This window comes from Pectinophora gossypiella, chromosome 1 (assembly GCF_024362695.1).
Source record: "Pectinophora gossypiella chromosome 1, ilPecGoss1.1, whole genome shotgun sequence".
Classification (NCBI taxonomy): domain Eukaryota; kingdom Metazoa; phylum Arthropoda; class Insecta; order Lepidoptera; family Gelechiidae; genus Pectinophora; species Pectinophora gossypiella.
The window spans coordinates 12,184,368-12,203,194 of NC_065404.1; the positions used below are offsets into that span (position 1 = coordinate 12,184,368).

Sequence of the window (18,827 nt, forward strand, 5' to 3'; positions counted from 1 at the left end):
TGCCTTATTAGATACAGGCACGAAGTGAATTTTTGGCTACTATAAAAATTAGCAACAATTAAAACAAGAAGTTTCTTGAAAGTGAACCAAACCCTAGGAATGTTTCGGACAACAATAATATAATAAGGAACGATAAACTGATATAAGCTGATCACAGGAGAAGTAAATATTAGATATTTACGAAGTAATTAATCCTATTGGTGCGCCACTAGCGCCCGCGCAGAGGGCCGCGGGCGGCCGCGGGCAGCCGACACTGAATGCGTGGTACTACGTGACAATGACGATGCTTAATTTATTATGATGCATATTATTATTCAAGAAACTTTTCCATAACATTCAATATAGTGAACAATGATACTAGAAACGTCAAAGTTTAAAATGTAGATCCCATACAATAATACATAATTTACGCTAACTTTAAATAAATGAATATAATAAAAGATTTCACTTATCTACAATGAAGAATGTCGTTTAAAATTATATTTATAGATGAGAGAAATCATTTAACAATCGTTATAACGCTTTAAGGTGTAGAAGTAATATATGGGATTTATAATATGTTTTTCTCATAATGCTTATACTCAAGACATAATTTCTTAAAAAATACCTCTAAATTGATTTTAACAATTCCTTATGTTTTACCGGGTGGTAACAATCTCAATAATTCGTAATCTCTAGATTTATAAACAAATTATTCTATAATTAATTACATAATGTCATTAATAAAGTCATGTAATATGAATAAAAACTAAGTAATTGGAGTATATGTATATCGGATCGTGCCCCGCCGGCGCGGGCCCGCCGGGCGGCGCAGACGTACGTCGTCAAAGTATGAAAGTATTTTGAAACATTTCAATAGAAAGAAAGTTTATTTTTTATTTTAAAATCAGTCTCATTCGCATAAGGAAGTGATCACAGCACACACACTGGAAACTCGTTGCAGAGCGAGGGGCCACGTCCCTCTTAAAACGGAACTATAACAATAATAATAGAGCACCTTGGTCGCTAATTCGCTATACTTAAATCTGATAAAACATGCAACAGATTGGAAACTACAGACATATTATAACGTATGGAAACTTACAGAGAGTCAAACAGATTATAAAAATATTGGAAGTACAATACTATCACTATTAAAATAAATATATTATTCAATTCGATATAATATGATAAATAAATAGAATGGCGTATCTCGTTCGAGGAAACGAAACAACAAGTTACAAGCACAGACTAGACGTGAAGATTTGTGAAATACAAAGATATAACGTACGGGAGGCGCGACGCAGCGACGCCCCACTGCACTACATATATTACACGTTACAAAAATGGCAACTTCACATTTACGCATAAACCATTTTACACATGTGAAGCCGGACACAGTTACGAGCTAATATAAACATAGACAATCGTCATAACCGTGTGGTAGGCCGTCGTCCGTCGAGCGCCGAGCACCGTCGTCTAAATACATTCTGACAAAAATAAACCTCGCTAAATACCCAACCGTATCGGCGCTTTACATCTAACGAGCTCTTCATTCATTAAGAAGTACTTACATAAAATAGACAGCAATTTATGGTGCCACTAAACATTACAATGCGGTGGCACGGCGCGATCGCCGATATGATTTATCTACACAATGTACATACAAATTACGTTAACAATTTCAACATTACCGCATGGCCTTCACTCGAGCGGCAGGCGGGCGAGACATCGGTCCGCGGCCGTGCGATATTCCGAGCCCTCGAGGTCGGGAGGGTTACATTCACTAAAAAGTTTGACTTCCGAAGATCGTTCAAAGACGTGGCAGTATAATATAGATCGTAGAACGAGTCATACCGTCCGTCATAGGTCGGTGGGCGGGCGGCGGGGGCGGGCGCGGGCGCCTACGTGGGCGGCGGGCGGGCGCCTACATGGGCGGCGGGCGGGCGCCTACATGGGCAGCGTGGCGAGCGCGGTGGGCAGCGCCGCCGCCAGCGCGCGTCACGGCCGCGGCTCCACCAGCCGCGCCACCAGCACCGCCACCACCACCGCCAGCACCAGGAAACCGCCCGCCATCAGCAGCGCCGTCTAGGAACAAACATATATTTTTTAAAATTGTGTTATAACTTGATGTTATTGGAACGATGCGGCGTGTTTGGGTCGGTGGTTAGATTAGATGGTCCCGAAACAATCGCGTCAGAATTTGTTATGTTTTCCTTGCATGAGTAAGTGCTGTAAAGACTACTTCATATTCGTGTGTACCTGCGTGTGCGATAGCGCGCGCTGCACGCGGGCGCGGCGCGCGCGGGTAGCCGGCGGCGGCGCGCTGACGCGGGGCGGCGCGCTGACGCGGGTCGGCGCCGACCACGCGCCCGCCATCCCGCCGCGCACGCAGCACACGCGGACCACGTACTCTGCACCCTGCTCCAGCTCCTCCAGCTGGAAGGCAGGCTCGCTGCCCGCGTACACCTGTCGGAACAATACATACTATTTAGCGGCTGAACTTATAACTTTGGATTCATGAACTAGATAAATGCATTCGCAACTCTGTTCGCGTGAATGATAAAAAAGACTCCCCGGCACTATCACGCAGGTATACCACCTATATCAACCTTGAAGATCAGGGGGGTTAAAATGCGCACATCGAAGCAATTCATCTAAGAAAGCAATATTACAATTTTACATTTGCGCATATAAAAGTAAGTGCGCAATGCAAACAACTGTCAAATAGCAATATTGCTTTCTTAGATGAATGTGGCCATTTTAACCTCCAGTTCTACACTCGGTTAAAGAATCTCCGAATTGATCACCTGCTTGTACACGTTGTCCTTGGTCTTGGCGCATTGCAGCACGTAGGTGGCGTCGTCGAGTGGGTCCCAGCTGATGAGCGCCTGGCGGGGCGCCGGGAACGCCACGTCGGGCGCGCGGGGCGCGGGGGGCGGCGCCGCCACCGTGCTCACCGTGAGGGGCTCCGACCACGGCCCGCGCCCGCCGCGCTCGTCGCTCGCGCGGATGCGGAACTGGTACGTCGTCGCCTCGCGGAGCTTCTTCACCTGTAACGTTCGAGTTTTGTTTAGACGATTCGACCGGTAGCCGTTCGATATGATTAATCTATGACATCGATCGAGAGCGAGAACGCACCTTGCAGGAGCGCGCAGAGCCGCGGTAGACGGGGCGGAACTCCCGGCCGTCGGCGGCGCGCATCTCGACGCAGTACTGCGTGCCCTCGGGCAGCGGCGCCCACTCCAGCTTGATGTGGTTGTGCGCGGGTAGAGGCGCCCGCAGCTGCGGCGGGAGCGGCGGCGGCGGCCGCGTGTGGGCGCGGGTCTCCTCCGACCACGCGCCCAGCCCCAGCGCCGACAGCGCCGCCACCCGGACGCGGTACACCGTGTCCGGCTGCAGCCCCTCCACGAGCCGCTCGGGCGCCGGCCCGTCCGTGTCGAAGGCGGCGTCGCCCACCTGCACGCGGTAGCGCAGCACGTCGGCGCCGTGCGCGGCGGGCGCGCGCCAGTGCAGGCGCAGCGAGGCGGCCGTGGCCTCGTGGCGCAGCCCCGCGGGCGCGGCCGGCGGCGCGCGCGGCGTCAGCACGTCGCGCACGCCCGACCACGAGCCGCGCCCGGCCGCGTTGCGGGCGCACACCCGGAAGAAGTACGGCGAGAACGGCGTCAGCTCGCCGACTACGCAGCTCGTCTCCAGCCCACAGTACACCTCCGAGAAGGCGTCGTCCACGTTGGTCGCGCTCATCTCGAGCCGGTAGTCGAGCACCGGCGCGCCGTTGTCCCGCGGCGCGGTCCACTCCAACCGGGCTGAGCGGGGGGTCTCGACGGTCGCGGTCGGCGTCGGGGGCGCGTCGGGCGGCGCCGGTGCCGTCGTGAACCGCAGCGGCGGCGACGGCGGGCCGGCCCCGACCCTGTTGCACGCGGTCACCCACAGCTCGTAGGCGCTGCCGGGCGTGAGGTCGCGCACGACGCACTCGGCGTCGGGCCCGGCGTACACGAGGCGCGCGGCCCCGTCGGCGCCGGCCAGCTCCACGCGGTACTCGGAGAGCGGCGCGCCGCCGGTGCAGTCGGGCGGCCGCCACCGCACGCCCAGCAGCGTGGCGCGCGGCTCGGCGGCCGGCTCGGGCGGGCCGCACGCGGCCGGCTGCGTGGCCTCCGTCGTCACCGTCTCCGTGGCCGACCAGTCGCTGTCTCCGGCCACGTTGGCGCAGCGCACGCGCGCGCGGTACGGCGTGCCCGGCTGCAGCCGCTCACAGTGAGCCTCCCTGTCCGCTCCCTGGTAGGCGCAGCGGAAGCCCTCGCCCCCGTCGAGCTCGAGCGTGTAGGATTCGACGGCGGCGCCTCCATCGTCGGTCGGCGGGTCCCACCGCAGGCGGAATGCGCGGGAGTGGATCTTGCCGCGCGGCGCGGGCCGCCCGGGCGGTCCGGGTCTCTCGGGCAGCGTTCGGTACGTCACTTCGGCACACCAGGGACTGAGCCCCTCGGTCGTCTCGCACCGCAGACGGAATCGGTAGTCGGTAGCGCGGCGCAGGCCGGTGCAGACATAGGCGCGGTCGGGGCCTGCGTAGACGGGCAGGAAGCCGTGGCCTCGAGCCGCGTCGTCCATCTGCAGCGTGAACTCCTCGTCGGCGCGCCGCTCCCAGGCCAGCGCCAGCGCGTCGGCGCCGGCGTCCTGCAGCGCGGGCGGCGCGGGCACGCCGGGCGGCGCGCCGCACGTCCACACGGCCGCCTCGTCGCTCCAGTCGGCGCGGCCGCACTCGTTGACGCCGGCGACGCGGAAGCGGTAGCAGGTCTGCGGCCGCAGGTTGTTGACGGTGTGCTGGCGCGTGCGCGGGCGCGTGAGCTCCGCGAACCCGTCGCCGGCGTCCATCTCCAGCACGTAGTGCGTGAGCCGCGCGCCGTTGTCGGCGGCGGCGGGCCAGCGCAGCAGCAGCGACGTGCGCGCGCGCTGCGTGACGCGCGGCGCGGGCAGCCGCTCGGGCGGCGCGGGCGGCGCCTGGAACGTGGCCGCCTCGCTGGGGCCCGACGACAGCTCGCCGGCGCGGATCTGTAGGCACACCGAATACTCCAGCCCCGGCCGCAGGTCCCGCACCCTGCCACGCACACACAGGAAAACGTTGATTAACTCTGATTCATGATTTTAACTAACACCGGACACAAAAATCAATACTCACCGACACGAGAGCGAAGGACCGCTGTAGATGGCCTTGTATCCACCGCGGCCGCGGTCGCCCAACAACAGGTCGTACGTCAACTCGACGTTAGGTAGCGTCACGCCTTCCGGCAGGGGCGAGTTCCACTGTACTAGAGCACTCGTCGGTGTCATGTCGCTGACCTGCAAACATTGAATTAATTAACTTAAGCATAACTTTAAATTAATACGTCATTCAGATGGATGTCAAAGCAAATCGATACAGAAAGGTGCTGTTGCCGATCAACAGGAAGAAGGGAGGATTCAGGATTCAATATTTGTCTTTTTAGAACTAGTTGTCTACCTCTAATCCTAATCCTAAAGTACTGTTGACGTAGGAAATGTATCCAACGAGGCTTGAAAATGGTAAATAATAATAAGTAAATGTACCTGCGGCGTCCTGGTGGCGGAGAGCAGGTCGAGCAGCGCCTGCGTGTCGTCGTCGTCCCCGGTGAGCGAGGCCCCGGCCGAGGAGCCCTCGCCCTCCGACCAGGCGCCCGACGACGCGCCGCCGCTGCCGCCACCGCGCCCGTTCACCTCCTTGCGCGGAGATAGCGACGGCGTGCTCGCGCCGGAATTTACTTCTGAAATTATTCACAAAAATATTGGTTTATTTCGCTCGTCGTTCATCATCGTTTTTAAAGCCGATCGCACTTATAACACATGTTCGTACTAATTAGAATGAGACATACATTGTTTTAAGTTTACGCGGTTATATTGGGAGTCTCATATCCCCATTTAAACGCGGTAAGAACCCGTTATTATGTGCTTTAATTAGAATGAGATATACTATCGTAAGTACCAATACGCAAGAACAATCTCAACCTGCCAAGTGCTTTGGCAGCGCGTACACTGGGTGCGAGTTCGTCTTCGTGGACCAGTGTTCAAGCGAACGAAGGAGACCTTTAGATTATAGCTATAACGGTAACCTGTTATATGAAGATAGTCGTGAATACTAGTGAGGGTCCTTTACATACTTAGCTACAATTTATTTTTAGATTCCGGCAGACTCCTCCTAATTTTATTTTAAGTTATACCTGTCTTTTTCTAATTCGCCGAAAAGGAATTAGGTAGTTTCCTAGATCAAAGATAAATTATGAAATTCTGATTACTACTAAATAAAGACAGACTTAATACTGACGAAAAAAAATTATTTTTTCTATTTAACTTATTTATGAATTTAAATCATGTACTTTTCTATTATATAAGGCTTTTTCGAGAAAATAAAATATATGAAGTGGTATAAAATAAGCTTTGAATTTTTTTTCTATTTATCAGAAAACTGTCAAGTAGCCAATTAGGTGTCTGCTGGAATCAACATCATTGTTGAGACTAGTAACACCAACCCCAGTGACATTCTTTTTAAACATTTCCACTTGAATGTACTGGTCATTACCATCTGCAGCATTGATGTTATAATATGTTATCTGTAACAGAATTTAAAATGGATGCTCATCCAGTTTTATGAATAAAATACATTAAAAGGAGTATTTATTCTGGCCTTTTCTAATTAAGATTTTATTACCATCGTAAATACTGAAGTCTCTTCGTTTTAATGCAAGTAATTATTCCTGTTTATAGTTGAATAACTCTCGTTGTGTCTTGTTATGGCTGAACACTTCCTATGAACATCATCATAAACTTAGCTGCTTGGATAAAAAAGTAAAAAGTCCTACAATGTAAATAATACTACTGCCTGCAAGACATAAGATACAAAATCACATTTAAGGAAGCAGTTTTTATTTACTTCCTAGGACATGTATATTGTAATGGATTCTACTCACGTCTCCTAAGGGGTTGAGTATAGACTCCCCAGATCCTACGTAAAATAGTAGTAAGTATCTTTTTCTTTCTTGAGGGAGGTGTCTATTAAAAGCTACATGAACCATAGCGTAGCGTGCATGCCTTGTAGGCAGAATATACATGGATTTACCTTATTTATGTACCACATTTTATATTTATTTATTTATTGATATGCAACTAGCTGTTCTGCAATAAAGAGATTCTGATCTCTTCTCTCTTCAGTTAAAGGAAGAATAAAAAAAAAACGATAGAATAGAATTGGTGAATGATATGAAAAACATACCTATTCCATTATTCCTATTAGTCTGCTTGCGCTCAAGTTTCTGCTTCAGCTTGGAGTACTGCCGCTGCGTGCGCTCGTCCTTCTGGTAGACGGGCGGCGGGGGCGAGTGTTGCATGTGGTGCGGCGGCACGTGGTGGAAGTGGGGCGGGTAGCCCGCGCCGTAGAAGTGCTGCGGCGCGCCGCCGCCGTTAGCCGGGCCCTGACACGCAAACATCATCTTACATTAGATACATACTTAAAGTCACATCAACACTGTGCAATCAATGAGACAAACCATAGCCGCTTTCGCTACTCGTAAATTAGATAATACTTTTCACTTTTTTGTCATCAATCACTTTATCTTATATTTCATTTTCAACGTAGTTGTGTCTGCCAACAGTCATGTACAAATTCTGTTCTCAAAAATAAAGGGATTCCCCATTTTCTGTTAACATCAATCAAGTCAATTTATAATCATGTTTTTTGTGTCAAGTATGAGAATAATTGTGTAATTATAAATGCTTAACTACTGTCAACAATATTGTGTTTAAATCATGTTAGACATAACTTGCTCAATGTTACACCAGAGAATAGGCTACACCACCTATATAAATAAAAAGTTTCAAGTATAAGTCCCTTAACAACAATTTACTCACAACCACAATCCCTATTGAGGTCCACAGAAGATAAACTTACAACTACCTTTACACCATATGCTACATACTGCACTGTATTGTTGGTGACAAGTCACAATCCCTATATGTGTCTACATATGTATATACCATTTTAAACAATATAAGAACCCTCAATCAAATTCTATGAAATACCAGGATGATAACCAACATAAAATATCTAAGATATTTTGGACTATATCAGATTAATATTGAAAGTATCTGTATGTATCTGTGTTTGTGTATGTCCGGTAGAACACAGCGGTTTTATTATTATATTTTTACATCTACCCACAATACCTACGTATCACAATAAATTATTTGAATCTTTGTATCTAATTGGACAGGTAATATGCATTTCTTATAATGGAACTTCATGGAACTTATCATTTTCTTTTATATAGCATAGCAATTATGTTCAACACCATATTGTAGGTTTCTTTATTGTATTTGCTAGATTACTTTTTAAGCTACATGAAAACAATTTCACATGGAATGTAAACACTTCAATACCTGATTTATTGGTTGGCTGATAAGGACATGTTCAATGTTATTGCCACCATATGCTTAATGCAATGTTTATCTAATTGTATCAGTTAATGTGAAATGAGATAAACACTGACCTTCTTGGTCTCCTTCTGTGTATTTTCCTTCACTGGTTCACCGTCACACATGTTTGCTGGGTTTTTTTGGGGACATTTATTAAAACCGGCTATTGAAAGAGCACGTCAGCGCCACGTACCGCGAACTAGCGCGCGATGATAACGCGGCACCACGGCTAACCAATACAACGCGGCCACAATCAGATAAACACGGAGCAACTTCACATTCCACACAATTTAAGTGTTCACTAGAAACAGCCGGATTATTCCATACACCTGCGTCTGAACTCGAAACGTGTATATGCGCGTTTTAAATTTACAAGCGAAACAATCGATAAATCAACGGAAATTGTTTGCACAGAAGGTGAACACATGCCCATATATTTCCTCCGATTAAATTATCAGCTTTGTCATTTGTGAGATACTCATTACATATCTATATTTATTTTGTGTGAAGGCAACAACAAAGATGAGAAATAAATACGTAAAAATTTATCTAGAAATTAAAATTTTAGTGGTACAACAACAAATGCGCGTATGTTTTGTTTATAATAATGTTTTGGGTGATACAGAACCTGGATTACCCTATTTCTAATCAATCACTAAGTATATATATATTTCTTATTTTACAGTTTAAGATGCAGACATGATATGATATTTCGCAAAGATCAAACAACATAACACAATAACGATCATACAGCGACAGCGATGTAAACAAAACAATAAAGATTTTTTTTTTTTTTTTTGGTTTAATTTGCCCCGAGAAGGAGCAGGCAAAGGGACATAGCCATACAGCCTGGTCAGATGAAGTTTTTCTTCATGTATTATTTCTTGAATTTGTTTTCTTTGTCTTCAGTAAATTGTTTTCGAAGGCCGGAGCCATTTCTTTTGTTTAATTATTTGTCTTCATCCATTCTTCATTTTGTCAAATATCAGGAATAAAAGTCTTAAATCGGGTATAGAAGTCTTAAATCAGGAATAAGAGTCTTAAGTCAGGGATAGGAGTCTTAAATCAGGAATAAGAGTCTAAAATCAGGAATAGAAGTCTTAAATCAGGAGTAGTCTTAAATATCTTCAGTAGTTGTTATTAAATAGTTATAAATTGGGAGAAAACATTCTCTTTTCTTTAAAAGTTGCTGAAGGGAGCGCGGGATTTCTTCAGCAGTATGGTATATTTGCATGAGGTGATCAATGAATAGCAATCTTTGTAAGGAAAAACAGCGACATTCAAAAAAGATGTGATCCAGAGTTTGGATGGCATCTTGACAGAAATTACAAAGAGGGGACGATACGATATTAATACGAAAAAGATGAGCATTAAAACGACAGTGACCTAAACGCAAACGGCAAATTATTGTGTAGAATTTTCTATTCAAATATGTGTTACCTTGGGTGAACCAAGGTTGTGAGATATTATCCTTAACTTCAGCAAACCATTTGCCTTTATTCTGAACGGTTTCTACCCAAAAAGCTTTAAATTCAACTTTTAGCTGTTTTTTTACCAAGGATAAAATGTCAGTATCGGGGATATAACAAGCTGAAGTCACATTGGTAGGAATATTTGCGATTGTTTTGGCAAGAAAGTCTACTTTTTCGTTTCCAACAACACCTATGTGAGATGGGGTCCAAAATAAGGTGATTGATTTTGACATTTGGGATAATTTTAAATATTGTTCTCTTATACTGTAAATCAAGAAATTATTATTAGAATTTAGTTTGGGATTATCGAGGGCACTAAGAACGCTCATACTATCTGTGACAATTAACCAGTTATTATATTCCTGTTTCTCTATATATTCCAGTGCCTTTAAAATAGCCATAGCTTCAGCGGTATATATGCTAGCAAGTTCAGGTAAACTAAACCCACACCCTCCTTTACAATTCATATCATAAAAAGCTAAAGATACAGCATTAGAAGATTTTGAACCATCCGTATAGATTTGTCTATATTCTTTAAAAGAATCTAGAGCTAAATATACATCTTCCTTAGTTTTTAAAGACTTATCAATTACTATAGATATTAAACAAAATTTAGATTCGAAGGAACCTAAGTAACATGACAATTTAAAATTTTCGTATAAATTATAGTTTTCTTTATAATTTATAATTTCAGACAATTCCTGAGCTATATAAGGAAGGCTAGAACTGTTACCAGAGGAAAAACAATGAATTATTTTCAAGACAAGAGGATGATTAGTTATAGATAGAAGTTTAAGGATAAACTTGGATTTTAAGAACGAAAACCTTAATTTCAACGGAGGGATGTTGCATTCCACTTGCAATGAGATTATAGGGGTAGACCTCATAGCTCCAACAACTATGCGTAAACACTTGTTTTGAATTTTTTCCAATTTTTCCACCAAATATGAGACATTACCAAAACAATAAAAAGCATATTCAAAGTGACTTCTAGCTATAGATTTATACAAATTTAATAGTATTTTTGGGTCCGCTCCCCAATAAGTACTAGCCAAAGATCTCAAGATATTTACAGCTTTGGTTGCACGATTTATCAAGCAATCAACATATTTATTCCATTTGAAATTGCTCTGAAATGTTACACCCAGAAACTTTGTGTTTTTCTCTACTGGTAGTATGTTTTGATTGTATTTTACATTTATGGTTGTTACATTAGATTTGGAGAATAAAATTACTTTTGTTTTTTCAGCATTGATTTCAAGATTTAGTTGATCAAAATACAATTTTAGTTTTGATAAAGCAGAGTTTAATTTGTCTTGGACTTCTATTTTATTGTTACCAGAGGTGTACACAACTAGATCATCTGCAAATTGTAAGTTTTGTACCTTATTACCTAAGATTAAATTTAATTTATTGATGTACAGAATGAAGAGCAAAGGACTTAAAATCCCACCTTGAGATACTCCTTTATATGAGTACCTGGGACCAATTAAAGTGTGATTGTTACATTTAACAAAAATTTTCCTACAATGTAAAAAATTATAAATCCAATTTATCATTTTTGCAGGAATTTGCAGAGAACCAAGAATAGACGATAATGTTTCTATATTAACATTATTAAAAGCTCCAACAACATCAAAAAACACACAACAAAGGATTCCTCTAGAGGACAGTGCATCATGTATATCCAGATTCAAATGATTCAGACTCTCCCGAGCTGAACGACCACGCCTAAAACCAAATTGATTAAAAGGTAAAATATTGTTGCTTTCTACAAAAAACTCCAAACGTTGTTTAATTAATTGTTCAAATACCTTCCCCACACACGAGCTAAGTGTGATGGGACGATAAGAATCTGCATTATTTGGGTCTTTGCCAAATTTTAAAATGGGAACCAAGCAATCTGTTTTCCACTCATCTGGAATAACGGAATTAAGCCATAAGCAGTTAAGTATATCTAATAATATGTGGAGGATGGATATATTTAGCAATTTAAACATTCTGTAAGTTATAAAATCCAAGCCACAAGCTGTGTCTTTTCTGGATCGAAGAGCTGACTGCAATTCTACTATTGTAAAGGGTTCAATAAGAAAACTATTGTGAGGAGTGATGGTAACAGAATTATTATCAATTTGAAAATGTCTTTGAACTGTATCAGGGGTGTATTTATGCAGAAATCCCTCAAGCCAATTGGAATCAGAAAATTCTGGCGTTACTGAAAAAGTCCTATTAAATTTCCGTATTTTCTGCCAGATTAGTTTCATAGGTGTGAGCCTGCTAATGGTTTGACAAAATTCATTCCAACTATTACGACGTTCCTCTTTCAAAATGCGTTTCTTTAAGGCTTGGGCCTGTTTAAAGTTAATAAAATTTTGGAAGCCTGGGTTTGTTTTAAAAGTAATATAGGCTTGTTTGCAGTCATTAACAGCTTTGGTGCATTTTTCATTCCACCATACTAGAGGTATCCTTTTTTTTTTTAAAGTTCTACTGACAGATGCAACATAACTTCTATCTTGAATTGAACCAATTACAGATTTCTGCACAGCAGTCAAAATAAATGAACAGAATTGATTATATGAATTTTGAATATTTAGAAAATCTACTTGAAAATTAACAAACATTTCACCAACAGTTTTTTTATACAATTTCCAATCTATTGATTTCAGATTGACATGCTGAGGAAAGTTCAAGGAGTGCATTGGAGCACTGACTACAGGATCAACAATTAACTTAACAAGAGTGGGCAAATGATAACTACCAAGAGAATCCGAATGTACCTTCCAATCACAAGACAATGCTAATGAAGCAGACACAATAGTTAAGTCAAGTCCATTAGCCCTTCGATCATAAGAACCAACAGTAGTTGGCTGACCATCATTCAGAAGAACCAAATCATTTTCATCTATAGAATCCACGATAGATCTACCCCGAGAATCAACACTAGAACAACCCCAAATGGAATGATGAGCATTGAAATCACCAGCAATAAAAATAGGTTTGGGAATACTGTTTAACAAACTGTTAAATTTAATTTTATCAAAGTGTGTACTACCTGGACTATAAAAACTAACGAAAGAAATAAACTTTTTATTAATTTGTAATTTAATAACTATGTTTTGTAATGAATCATCAAAATATGATTCAATTTTTTTATAGTTTAATGTATTTTTAATTAAGATAGCTACACCATTGTGGTCATTACCACAATCGTTTCTCACAATAGCATAACCTCTCATTGAGAATTGTATTTGTGGCTTAAGCCATGTTTCGGAAATTAAACATACATGTATATTATTTTCATAAAGGAAGTTTTGTAACTCTAGTTGATTGCTTAGCAAACTTTGTGCATTCCATTGCATAATATTTAGGACTTGATTTGTGAATTTTGATTATTTTTATTTTTAAACTCAAAAGTTTCCTTTATGGTATCTGTAATTGTTTTTGAATTTATATTGGTGTTCTGGGTTTTATTTAAATGAATAACTTTAATTATAGTTTCTGTAATAAGATTCAATATAGTTTTGTCAGACATGAATAAGTCAAGCAAATTTTTTGTTTGTTCAGCCTTATTAAGTGATGGGAAATTTTGAGCATTAAATAGATCTGAGAATTTAGCTTTAGTATATTTGTTTTTGTTTTCTGCAATCTTTAGTTTTTTGACAGGACATTCGCCTGAAATAGAAATGTGGTTTCCTTGGCAATGAGCACATACTGCCTTTTCAGCAGGAACTTGGCATTCTCTAAAACTGTGTTTGTCAGAACAAATCGAACAACGTTGAGCATTTTTGCAAAATTTGGCCATATGACCATATCTGAGGCAATTGAAACATTGCTTAACTGGTGGTATATATGGGAGGACAGGAAGTCTCCACATTTTGATGAAAACATAGTCAGGCAAGCAAGTCGAGGAAGCAAAAGTAATGGTAACAGTTTGAGTTGGTTCTAGTTTGAAACCTTCATCAACCTTTTGTTTTTTTAGTATACGTCTCACACAAATAATTTTTTTGGAGCTCGATTCCAAGGCTTTGAATACTTGATAGTTGCTCATTTCGGCGGGCACACCGGTGATAACTCCAGTGAGCTCGGTACTCCCTGCCGGAATAGAGGCCTTTAAACATTGGTCTCTTAAGAAAGTGGTATTTTCCAAGAAGGCGTTGGCCATATTCGGTCTGTCGAACACTACTCCCATTTTGTATTTGTTGACTTTCTTCAGATATTTGATGCCTTTAATTGACCGTACAAAACAGTTATTTAGGTACATCATGTCTCTCGAACCGATGGTTTTGTTCGGATCTGTGCTCTCAATAAATACAACAAACTCACTGCCTGCTGCACTGTCCTCAGGATATCGCCTGTTATAATCAATGACCCTGTAAGGGGTGTACTTATCCGGCTGTGTTTCATTGGAGTTGCTGCCCCGTTCCGTAGAGTCCGAATCGGTAGACTCCTCCGCCCCCGAAGTTTGCGACGGAGGCGGTTTTCCTTTTTTCCTCTTCGGGGGCTTCGTCATTATGACGAGCCCCACTTGTCACGTATGTACACTTTATACAGTAAAAATATTTATACTCGCTATTAAATTAATTATCCTAAGTAAATATATACAAAATTAACAGTATGTACAACTTTTTCCGTATTATTACGAATTTACAAAATTAAAATCGCCCGCCTTCTTCAAGTGTTCCCGCGCTTTTTTTTTCAAAACATTTTTTTTTTTTTTTTGGTTTGGTTTTCCCCGAAGGGTAAGGCAAAGGGAACTATGCCCATACAGCCATGTCTGACGTATTTTTTTTCTTGATGATTAATGAAATGATGAAAGGTGATGATGATGAAACCTAAGCCCCCACCCTCGGAGTAGACTCCTACTCCGAACCCCAAACGAATTAACTCAAAAGTCCGCATAAACTTTTGAGTTATGAAGCGGCTTCCTGACACGAAGCGAAAATAGGCAGATACACTTTGTTTATTGAATACTCCAATATAATAACACTCGCGAATGTCTTCCGACTAACTTAATGCGATCATTAACCACAAAACACCACTTCGTATTAATTATTTAGATTATTCAATGAAGAAAGCAACTGTCCCGTTCCCGCCTCCCGCCAAAAAGCCTTTTTCAAAACAATAAAGAAAATGTCAATGTCATGGCAAATGTCAGTTTTTAGATTTTTTTTTTTGTTTTGGTTTTCCCCGAAGGGTAAGGCAAAGGGAACTATGCCCATACAGCCATGTCTTACGTATTTTTTTTTGTCCCGTTCCCGTTTTCCGCCAAAAAAAAAATCAGTTTTTTAGATTATTCTTTTCTGTTTTTTTTTCCTGGCATTTCCTTTGCGCATACAGCCACGTCTAGAGTTGATTTGATTTCATTTTTTGTCGTACATTCTGTTTTATCATAGAGCAATGTTTGCTTGATCAAACAAGGAAACGGTTTAGTTCGCCTAACTGTATTCCTTGCCTTAGCGTACCTATGTAAGTAGGTACGATTTACAACATTTAAAAAATGGATAGCCCAGCCTATAGGTAGTCTAATTAATTAGAAAGGATATATAAATAATTCAAATTACATGATAATTATGGTACCTTATAATACCTATGTATTATTACAATGTATTGTGTTTATATTCTTTAGCAACCTTGATAGACCATTGAACTCAAATATCCGAGACGACAATGCCTCTTGCCAAATAACGTTACAAAATTAAAACGACCTATACTATATTAACTACTCTTGCTGTTATTCAACGCAGTTATTACCTTAGGTAGCAACGTTCGTAGCATTTTGTTTAAACGGATGCTGCTTATCATCCCAGGTGGTCATCTTACAGCAGTGGTCATATGTGAACGTACGAGTCAAATTCGTACGAATACGAGTTCATACTGTGACTAGCACGGCGTAAGAGTTAGTAGTCGTAGATGGTATTTACATAGTGGTGCTGCGGCTGGTGATGCGGCGGTGGCTGGTGGTGGGGCTGGTGGTGTTGCTGGTGATGAGGCGCGTGGTGCGCGTGCGGGTGCTGCGGGTGCGCCACCAGGTAGTGCCGCATGTTCTCGTCCAGCACCGGCGGCAGCATCGGCGGCATCATCGTCGCTGACGTCACCACCGGCATGCCGCCTGCAACACAAGTACACCAACAACATTACGTGTTATGTACATGATAAATCTAATTTTGCTATGGTAGGTACTTTTCATATGCTATAGTTACGCCTGTATCTCTATCTGGCAGAACCACAAGCCATTAATAAAACAACAGCCACTCCTGATATTCGCACTAAGATAGAGATGATAAATCGAACGGTGACAGGTTATCAGCCCATCACTCAATTATACTGTTCATCATGTTATGAACAGACATTGCGGATACAGTTGGGTTGCATTTTTAACATGGAATACTTTTCGGACCTCAGAAGTTAGATGCCAAGTAGGTCATTGTAGGTATGTAACATGACATGACGGACGTATCGTGTAGGCAGTAAACTGGTTGGTACCCATCAACAGTGCATCATAGCAGAAATTACTGTAAACAATACCCGACATACCTACACATCAAAAGTGAAGAGTGCAAACAGGAAAAGTTACATTGATTCTAACAACGGGTGTTGTGAAATTTAGTGAAGCGCATTGTGGCCTTGCGCATCAACGGACAAATGCCGAACGAGCGCTCGAGGGCTGAGCGGCGCGCGTCACGGGCGGTTGGCTCTGCTTTATTTTGGTTTGACATCGTCGCCGTCCGTTCCGGCCCGTAACCCTGCGGTTTATGAATGAACTCGTTTTGGGCATTCGTAGAATTCTGCGTTCGTGAGATCACCCGAGGATCATCCACTTTAGAGAAACCGCTCGCGGCGGAAACGTGCGCATAGCTGCAGACCGGATTGCGATGCAACTCGACCGCAGGGTGTTGAGCAACGCGCACCGTGCACCAACCCGCTAGAAGCCTTGAATCTCTTTGTTTCCATTCCGAAATAGAAGGTTCTACAACTTTTAATAACTTCGTGACACAATATTTTTGACGGAATGCTTTTGTGAAGGATTATAAGGATATTTTTAATAGCCGTAGTAGCCCAATTGGTAGGACGCTTGCCTGTCACTTTGAGGTCGCAGGTTCGAAGCCAGCACAGACCTAAACTAATGATTGTCGAATGTGTTTTCGAATTTATGATTGGATCATAAATGATTATCACGTGCTCAGCGGTGAAGGAAAACATCGTGAATAAACCCACATTCCCGAGAAATACATTTTCGGGGGTATGTGACCTAACCTGTATTGGGCTGGTTTTCCCTTCGCGGGTTGGAAGGTCAGACAGGCAGTCGCTTCTGTAAAAAACCGGACCTGTCAAATCCTCAGGTTAGATAAGCGAAACCTGTGAAAAACGGGATAATGTGATGAGATGATGATGATTTCAGAAATTAAGTCCTATCTATAGTCCGCGACTTTGTCTGTTTGGACTTTAGTCCCAGCGCCGGTTAATATCTTCAGATTAGGTAAGCGGATTCTGTGAAAAACGGGATGATGCATTTGTAAAGGATTGTCAATAGAGATAAATTACGTGTGTAAAGGCAGTTGCATATGGGTCAATGTTTGTAACTAGTTCGAACATAAATCAAATAATAAATTAGACTTTTATTGTTTTTGCATAATAACAATTTATGGCCGCTTAGGCTAAGAGACTAATAAAATACCTAGAAGCAAATGGCTACTAGTCTTAATATGTGAAGTAGGTCATTTCTGCATAGTACCTACGACGCGGCCCAACAGTAACTGGGCAAATATTGAGATGCATAATAAATATGAATGAGAAATTGTACGAATATGTAGGGAGACGATAAAGTAATTGTATGTCGCGTCAGATGGTATCGACCAGCGTGAAGATTCAATAGATTATGGTGCCGCCCTACCTGCCACGAGGCGTTTAGATTTAGTTAGAAGGCACAGCTTATCTATACTCTAGGCTCGTAAACATAATATTTACATCGTTAGTAATGTTATTGAATGAATCATAAAACTTATTTGCATTTCTATCTACGAGTACTTACCTATCTGGCGAAAATTTTTTTTAAATAATTTGCTAAAACTATAAAATTTTATTAGCAAGTTTATAACCACAAATGCATACTTAGTTAATATAATAAATCATAAAATTAACTACAACAACACGTGAAAACGTTAATTATCCAGTGTGAATTTATGGCGATGCCGCAAAGCCATGCGTAAGTAAAGCAGTTTAAAAAATGTGAAGGTTGCACTTTGAGCGATAATTGCGAACTTACCACTCTGCGGAATGTTGACAAGAAAATAAAAAGGATTTACAGTTTAAAACGCCTTTACGAAGCTATAGTGAACAAAATTGATTATGTTTATTTATTTTTTTCGAATTCTTTCAATATCGCCTTTAAATGTTAACGATTTACTGCAAAGTTAACGCAAGCGCAGACGAATTAACTTCTTATAGGACCTTTACCTAGATTGGTCCTTGAAGCCAGTTTGCTATTATTTAAATACCTATGACAAATTGCCTTATGCTATTTAAAATATTTAAGCATTATCTAATTCATAAATGCTGTTGGTAAACAGCTGAAAACTATTGAAGATAAATTACCAGTAAGTAAATGAATCTTTATCAAATTGGTAGACATAGACCGTAAGCTCCCCTAATAATAAAATAAAATAAAATATTTTCATAACTTAGACAATCTCTTGTCTGTAGGTGTGGATGGTGTGATTATAACTCACGGCAGCACACCGCTCGCCGCGTGGAGCCAACAGATATGGGGAAAACCTTCATAATTTGAAAATACAATAAAAATTACAATAACAGCATTACGTTTGCTGAAGAGATAGGCAGTGTATAATATATACACCCACTCCATGCCAGCTATGTTTAAATCCCATGTAAAGGGGCGAGCGT

General features: G+C 42.3%; 1 protein-coding gene across 2 annotated transcripts in view; it reads right to left on the bottom strand.

Annotated features, from left to right (window-relative positions):
* Positions 1 to 1,891: 1,891 nt before the first annotated feature.
* The window catches only part of LOC126368086 (fibronectin type-III domain-containing protein 3a), a 59,998-nt gene continuing 43,062 nt past the window's right edge, over positions 1,892 to 18,827 (bottom strand). The window contains exons 3-10 of one of the 2 annotated variants that reach the window (XM_050011973.1): positions 15,848 to 16,035; positions 7,256 to 7,454; positions 5,560 to 5,753; positions 5,153 to 5,313; positions 3,121 to 5,071; positions 2,790 to 3,032; positions 2,242 to 2,448; positions 1,892 to 2,067 (exon numbers count right to left, since the gene is read on the bottom strand). In XM_050011973.1, coding sequence (XP_049867930.1) covers positions 1,981 to 2,067; positions 2,242 to 2,448; positions 2,790 to 3,032; positions 3,121 to 5,071; positions 5,153 to 5,313; positions 5,560 to 5,753; positions 7,256 to 7,454; positions 15,848 to 16,035 — 3,230 coding nt within the window. In that variant the 3' untranslated portion in view covers positions 1,892 to 1,980. Of the gene's footprint in view, positions 2,068 to 2,241; positions 2,449 to 2,789; positions 3,033 to 3,120; positions 5,072 to 5,152; positions 5,314 to 5,559; positions 5,754 to 7,255; positions 7,455 to 8,528; positions 9,228 to 15,847; positions 16,036 to 18,827 lie in introns of those variants that run through there. The other variant, XM_050011981.1, reaches the window with a different exon arrangement.